The 7,805-nt window shown below is 31.1% G+C and overlaps 1 protein-coding gene across 1 annotated transcript in view; it reads right to left on the reverse strand.

Moving 5' to 3' along the window:
* The window catches only part of LOC146136128 (protein unc-13 homolog B-like), a 30,957-nt gene extending 24,657 nt beyond the window's left edge, over nucleotides 1–6,300 (reverse strand). Inside the window, exons 1-14 of the mRNA XM_083395195.1 lie at nucleotides 6,166–6,300; nucleotides 5,976–6,005; nucleotides 5,410–5,509; nucleotides 5,066–5,183; nucleotides 4,680–4,797; nucleotides 4,169–4,245; nucleotides 3,985–4,036; nucleotides 3,418–3,488; nucleotides 3,072–3,172; nucleotides 1,655–1,728; nucleotides 1,473–1,567; nucleotides 1,185–1,252; nucleotides 1,019–1,103; nucleotides 464–619 (exon numbers count right to left, since the gene is read on the reverse strand). Of these exons, the coding sequence (XP_083251321.1) occupies nucleotides 464–619; nucleotides 1,019–1,103; nucleotides 1,185–1,252; nucleotides 1,473–1,567; nucleotides 1,655–1,728; nucleotides 3,072–3,172; nucleotides 3,418–3,488; nucleotides 3,985–4,036; nucleotides 4,169–4,245; nucleotides 4,680–4,797; nucleotides 5,066–5,183; nucleotides 5,410–5,509; nucleotides 5,976–6,005; nucleotides 6,166–6,187 (1,167 nt within the window). The 5' untranslated portion in view covers nucleotides 6,188–6,300. The remainder of the gene's footprint in view (nucleotides 1–463; nucleotides 620–1,018; nucleotides 1,104–1,184; nucleotides 1,253–1,472; nucleotides 1,568–1,654; nucleotides 1,729–3,071; nucleotides 3,173–3,417; nucleotides 3,489–3,984; nucleotides 4,037–4,168; nucleotides 4,246–4,679; nucleotides 4,798–5,065; nucleotides 5,184–5,409; nucleotides 5,510–5,975; nucleotides 6,006–6,165) is intronic.
* Between the last annotated feature and the right edge of the window lie 1,505 nt (nucleotides 6,301–7,805).

Here is a 7,805-nt window from a genome sequence, read left to right on the forward strand (position 1 = left end):
TCAATACTGTAGTAATCCGTATACTGCGAACCGTTATATAACTCAAACTGACAAAATCTTAAATTGTATGATTTTCTGCGTGAGCCTACGGTCGTTCTCAAACTGGGCACTTTTATAAGTTTTACGTTGCCTTAGCAACAATAATTATTAAATTAACTGATTGATAAGTTCTTTCTCGGTACACACTTATCTCATGGAGTTTAATGGTATTTTTATTCCTTGACACTGTTGACAGCTTATGTACACTAAGTAGTTATTATAACTAGAAATTTGAATGTGAGTTATAACAGTAAAATTTTAACATTGATGGTGCTCTTCATTTTTGTTCAAGGAAATAAGGGTATTACAACTAAATCAAATTTAATGAATAAATAAGAACCACTAATCAGTATAGTTAAATGTATGGTTGTCGGCTACCCTAGGCCTAAAATATGTTTGCCAAAAAGCCAAAACACTGTTTTACCGAGAATCTGTGTGGCGTTGTGCTTGATATTGGGTAAATAAGCGACTGGAGGGTTTTCTTGTAGACATGGACTTTCAGGTCTTCGTCGGTTAAGGAAGCCCGTGATGTCACCAATGCTGACGTAATGCCCGGTTGTCTCTTCATTACCGCAATAGACTGGCAAGACAACAACATTTATAACAAGGCATGCTAAATCTGCATATTGAATTTCGTTTATTTAAACACACAAAAAGTATAGTTTACTGATATGTTAATATAGGACTATCTGCTTATCAAAGTATACAAAACAGGCAACTTTAGGCCTTAACTGATTTATAATCTGATTTTATATGTAGTTTTAACATAATTTAACAATCCTTTTAGTTTTTATAAAAGTCTCACCAAAGCCTTTGCAAGAATGCACAAAACAACAACACATCAAAACATGTTAAAGTGATAAAGCATAAATAAAAAAGCAAACTCATTAAAGATATCTTTGTAATGTTACTTTATATAATATATAATTAAATTTAGGAATATCATGATACAGTTAATAAAAATGTAAGGCATACTTACCAGGTCACTAACTAAAGGAATGGATTTTTTTCGTGGCTTAATATCTGGCATACTGTCAATGCTTGTATAGAAAGAGCTGTTGGACCTAAAAAACAAGACAACAAATCAGTTAGTATTCGAATAATTTACACAAAAGTTTTTGTCGATTCAATCTTGAAAAACCTACCCTATGTTCCAAACTGATGTTTTTCGTGAGTTTTTAGGCAGATCACCAATCTGGTCAGACCTTTCATCCTGAAAAATTAAGAATTTTATTTGAGCTTGAATTATTTGACACAATGGCAACATAACAGATAAAATCAATTTAATAAATATTCATTTATTTATTAGGTTAGTTTTTGCGTAAAGAGTTTAGATAATAAAAGTATACTGTTGTTATCAAAGAGTAGAATCAACTTTTGTTAGAGGCAGTAAAGCAAAATTTAGCAGTTATTACATACAAGTGAAAACTTACTCCAGACAAATGTATCCGAACTTCATTAAATGCCTTGATCCATCTAAACTTTGCTGGGGAAAAAGTCTTTTTGGAATCTTCAAAAGATTCTAAACCTTGAATTAGAAATCAAAATTCAAAAAAAAAAATTGAAAAGTCACCTTATTTTTTAAATCTTTTACATCCATGTTGTTTAACTTTACCTTGATCCAGCATAGCCGGTTGAACAGAAATTAAGTCGTCCTGCATGGAAATTCTTTCAGACCAATCCTCATCACTAGAATATGACAACACATCAAAAGACTTAAACAGACCACAACAGTCACACATAACTAATAAAATGTTCTTCAGTCAGCACAACAGCAAACATTACTAAATTGAATACAGTATAAAGAAAACCACAACAAAATTAGAAATTATTTTTTCTGTTACAACTAGGGCGATTATGTTTTGACCTAAACAATTTGAAATTTTGACCTAAAAATTTAAAATTTTGACAAAATTTTGACCCATTCGAAATACATTGATTTAAACAACACATTGCTGTTTGAAGTACTAAATTAGTGTCTTGGCGACGTCGACCACACGTTTTTGATGTTTTGCTGACTACCGGTCGAACTCAAATCAGTTATTTTTTCAGGTTCATGCAAAACTCATGAAAATGCTTGGTTGATATTTTTGTTATTCAAAAAAGACAAACAAACAAGACGCAGGTTATTTTAGAAAAATGTTGTGTAAACAGTTAAAATACAACATAAAAATAAGTTCAGAAAATTAACAAATACTTAGTTATGGAAATAGGGAATAGGATATTGCATAGCTATATAATGCAAAAACGAAGTTCGAGCCAAGTATAATGCGATAAACTAGGCCTGGCTGGTTAATCCTGCAAGCTCGTGTATACCATATATTGCTCTAATGAAGATATAGTACAGTTAAAACGTCATTGAATATAACTCAAAACTGAATTGTTTTAATAAAATTTCAACTGAACGACAGTTTCACAAAGCTGACTATTGCTTTTTTAATTTTGAGTCAAAAAATAATCGCCCAAGTTATAAACAAACATTTGGAAAAATTAATGGTTCAGCCTACTTTTATTCAGAAGAGCTATCCACTATTCTGGCTGCATTAAGAAGTAATTAGAATGAGTTCATGCATGTTAAATGCACTGTTTTACTGCGAAATAAATATCAATCTTAACATTAACTTTTAAGTTTTCACTTAATGTTTTGAAACTAACTATCACTTAATGTTTCATGTCTAATTTTAAGAAGTAATTGTTTGCCCTTTCTGGGTGCTCATATACTAAATAATGAAACTTTTTTTAACTGTTTCAGCCAACTGTATGCAAATGATGAATGAAAATAATAGTCATTTCTATTCAGCATAATAGCCCTAGGCTTTAGTTTAAACAATGACAGTTTACATAAAAATGTACCATCAAAAATGGAACATAAACACTTAAGGAACAGATTAAATTTGACGGTGTTGGACAATGAGCCTGGTTGTACCGGATATATACAAAAGTAAAACATAATTTGATGCCTGAATGTGCCTTAGAACATGTTTTATTGTTTGAAAATGCATTTAAAATGTTTTATTTCTGTTTATTCTTACCATAGCTCCTCTTGTCCAACAATGGTTTCATGCATTTCCTTTTCTGGAAACGAGTCCATTTCACTCTCATAATCAACCGAGTTTCCATTATAGGGATAGGGCTAGAAAAGGAAATTATGTGTCATAAATAAAACACCTATTATTAATTCATGCCAATGCACCCTGTAGTTAACACATACATTTGGCAGTTATTGACATTTAACAACGAATATCAAACAATACTATAAAAGCATTGGTTTTACATATAAATACTTGTTCATACAGATTCAACATATTTTTGTCAAATTTATTATCAAGAATAGACGTTAATAGTTTTAATCAAAGCTACAAAAATAATGGCTCTCACATGGCTTCTTTCCGCTTGTGAATAATTGTCAAAAACCATACTTGCATCGCTCCGATAGTCACTGTCAATTGCTGCAATTTATAATACCTATTTTGGTTATTAAATAGCAACAACTAAACATTAGCCAGGACAACTTTGGCAAGGGGTGCAAGTTCCTTAATTTTTATGCATTAATTTCATTAAATATTTTTTTTTATATAACAAATTAAGTTCAAAGAATATCACCTAATGGACAAGTTTACTCAAATACAATTATTAACATAAAAAAATTAAGTTAACAAAAAACAACTTTACTTTAAATTCATTGGGCTTGATACAGTATTGTGCAAGATTTTAGCAAAACTTTAGGTTGAAAATGATTTTATGCTATTTTGGGGGTGGCCAAAATAATTAAACCTAGTACTCCTTGGCCTTGTTTAGTAATTTTAAATATGGTAAAGCCAAACACAACTGAAAAACACGAGCATATCAAAGTAACACTAAACTGTAACAAATGAGTTTAAATAAATTCAGGATGACAGCTTAAATAATTTAATTAATTATTTTAAAATTTTAATAACAACTTACATAACATGCTTGTAGCATCATTGCGACCAACCATTTCAATGGGATAATCGACCTGAAACATTGACATTCTAAATAAACATGATACTTTTTCTAAGCAAGGATCAACCAAAGCTGGTTAGAATATAACACTACATTAAGCACTACATTAAAATTTTTCAATAGTTAGTACAGTAATGGCAGTTACCATCCAACTTTCATCCTGAAGGCAGTTGAGGCGATCTAACTTTTGCTGCAACACAATAATTTCCTGCTCTGATAGATCTGAAAAAAAATCATGATTTAATCCATTCTTTATTCTGACGGCTAAGTGCCTAAGATATTATATTTATACATAAATTTATTTATTTTACAATTGATTGAGTGATATCGGTATTGACATCCATACAATTATCAATCAATATTTTGCATCAATATTACATGGTTGATTTATATAATAGTTAATCAAATTGTTGAGTTTATTTGGAAGGCGATTTTCTTAATAAAATTTAGTTAACAAAAATCATTCTAGTCAAATATTTTGAAAAAGAGAAAATATATTATATATACGGTAATATTTAAAATTTTATTTATATTTATAATGTTCAAATATACAATCTACAAATTATCATATATATAAATAGGATATTGTCTACTTAAAGAATAAATTATTGTCTACTTAAAGCATAAATTACTTTAAACAACAACCTATTTACAACCTGCTGGTAGTTCAAAGTGAATGTCGCACAGGATCATATGAGACGTAATTTCCTGAGACTTATTTTTTTCAGCAGCACCCATGTTTTCATAGAGCTGTAACCATATACCTTCCCCTTCCTGAGAATAAAACAGCATATCTTGCTTACCTTAAGATTTAATTAACTTGTATGTTTTAAATAAGTAGAACTAACACCTTGCATAAAAATTTGAAGATGTCTGCCAGGCTGGCAGAATCTTGTCAGCCTTTTGGTGCCAAGCATTTTTTGCTCAATTTTTTTTGGTTTTTTGGTCTTGTTCCTAAGTTAATTGCTGTGTTCGCTAAACGAATGTATGAACCCTGACATTTTTGAGACAGGTGCACTAATGATTTTTATTTCACTTATACCTCACTTCCATGTGAAATGTCTCTTGCAGGAATGCAGCAGCATCCTAACAGTGTATCCCATATTAAACCTTTATTCCACAATTCTACATACAATTTCAGATCTATGCAGTCAATTTCACTGATAAAGAAAAAAACAAAATTATTATTTGGAAATATTTGCCACAAAAACACAAGTTTGAATTTTGAAACAAATTATATATGACATATTTATATTACATATTTTGATGTGAGGCATTCAGTTTAAATTGTTCATTATCTTTAAAAAGTTTTAAAATGTTTTGAATGGATTATATCCTGTAACTAATTAGGCACAATTTAAAATTAAAGGTAAATTAGAAACTTACAACATAAATTCTTGCTCCCATACTGGTTGGCTTCCTTTAACACACACTGTGGTACTTTTTACATTTTGAACTTTAATGCATGCATAAGTGTTAAGTTTGTCTGTCAAAACAAACACAATTTTACTAAACCACCTTACTTTGTACAAATATTACAACAAAATAAGGGTATTTATTTATAAAAACTTTATATCCTTATAAAATAATTTATGTTGCAATAATGTCAATGCAACAAAAGAACAAAATCAAATCTAACAAAACATCACAAAAAACTAAAATGGTTAAAAGTTGTTTTGAATAAATCGTAGAAAAAAATAGCATTAGAAAACATATAAATATATATATATATGTGTGTGCAAAATATTCTTTATTTAACAGTTTTTCACAAAACTAAAAAGAGTCCCATGAGGACCATAGGGTGGCATTAGTATAAATTATTCAGCTCCTTTAAAGATTGCACAAAAATTAAGCGAAAGTACCTAAGCTTTAAAAAACTTCTTGCAGACATTACAACAATTACTGATAACTTATAAGATTGGTTAAATAAACAGGTACATGGTTAAACTTACCAAAGATTCCAGAAATTGTGGCTTGTTTTACTAAAAAAGGAAACACAAACTTTAAATTTGCACTGAGCGGTAGATATTCAACAAATCACAACTTGGTAACAAATTATACACTTTTATAATATATAAGCATTCCAACTAAATACAATTTTAAACAGTTAAACTATTAATTTGATTAACTTTTTTTACATACCTCTGACACAAAGTAGTGACATCTTTTGTAGTTCAAACGAACCACAACTTCATGCAAAATTTAATATGTTATACTGCGCATGTTGAAATTAATTGTACTACTACACCACTAAGACATTAGACAAAAGCTGCATACAACACTAAAGAAGAAAACATTTCTATTGCAATATTCAACATTCATAGATATATAATTATATATTAATTTCAAAATGACTGTTAAACACTTTGAAGATAAATATTATTTTAAAGGGGCAAAGTTTTTCCAATAACTTATTTAAACTCAACTATATTTGGAACACAGTTAAGAGCGTAAATAATCAGATTAATTTAATGTTGTTTTTTATTTTCACAATATATAATAAAACAACTACAGTATTAGGGTAATGGTTGAGTATTACCAGTGGCGTATCCAGGGGGGGGGTTTGGGGGTTCGACCCCCCCCCCCTTTTTTTCGTAAGTGACATTATCGTTCGTTTTTTGATCGTTTTTGTCAGAGTTTTACTCACCGTCCGAAGCTGCGTGTTTTTAAATGTAATTGGGTCATGCGTCTTAAGCTAATGCGAAACCAAAATCAAACGCAAAACGCCGTCGTCTTTTGTTTGGTCGACCGTAAACGCTAGATAGTTTTTCTCTTTCGCCTTATGTTATTCGTTCGGGTTGGCTAATCAGCCTGTGTGTGTTCGACAATTAATAATATAAATCAAGCGGTACTTTAGCATGTTTCTTTACCGTTGCGGCGTGAAAGGCTGACAAGGGCATCGCAGACAAACGGAAAACGTATTAAAAAATATTGCACATATATTTTTTTAACATTTTATTATTATGGGCAATGTAATAAGAACTGTAATAAGAAAGCAAGAAATTTAAAAGAAATAACGGTACGGTATACCAAAAACAAAAAAAACGCGCTGGATTCGCTCGCCAGGTGCGCCCCGAATTCAAATATTTAACAAACACTGAACAAGATTAACCTTTAAAGTTTTCGCGTTTCCTCAAAGTAGTTCTATTAAAGTTTTCATTGATAGTATGAATGATAACGTGTGAACTCGAATTTTAAACCAAGCTAACGCTTTTTTCGTGCTTTGCGCCACCAACACTTTACTGCAGCCTTGAATGGAATTACCACATTTTCAAGTGCTACAAAGTCCGAGGCCCGCCAGATTCAAGTTGTTCTAACACTTTAATAACACAATTCCTAATTAACGTTTCGTGCGGCCCGCAGAGACCTTTCTGGGGTTGGTTTTGGCCTACGACTAGAAAAGCTTGTCAAACCCTGAGTTAAACAGCGCTGATGTTTCTCGCTGTTTGTTGTCTGCGTTAATATCAGATCTTGGTGTAAGACTGGGGTCGACAACCTACTGTAATTTATCGAGCCCATCGCCTCTTTGACAAACTATACACGAGTTCATTTCAAATACTTTTTGACTATTTTAACTACGTAAGTGCGAAAAATTTTCGCGTTTCGCGCGAATGATCTTACTACGTCCGGTTTGTTAACGTTTTGATGCTGTATTTTGAACTAGATCAGCGCTTCTTTACCGTTGCGCCGTGGAAAGCTTCCAAGTGCGTCGTGGACAAACCGAAAACGCATTTAAAAATGTTTAACATAACATTTTTTATTTTTGGCAATGTAATAAAAAC

This window comes from Ascidiella aspersa, chromosome 8 (genome assembly GCF_963924565.1).
Source record: "Ascidiella aspersa chromosome 8, kaAscAspe10.2, whole genome shotgun sequence".
Classification (NCBI taxonomy): Eukaryota; Metazoa; Chordata; class Ascidiacea; order Phlebobranchia; family Ascidiidae; genus Ascidiella; species Ascidiella aspersa.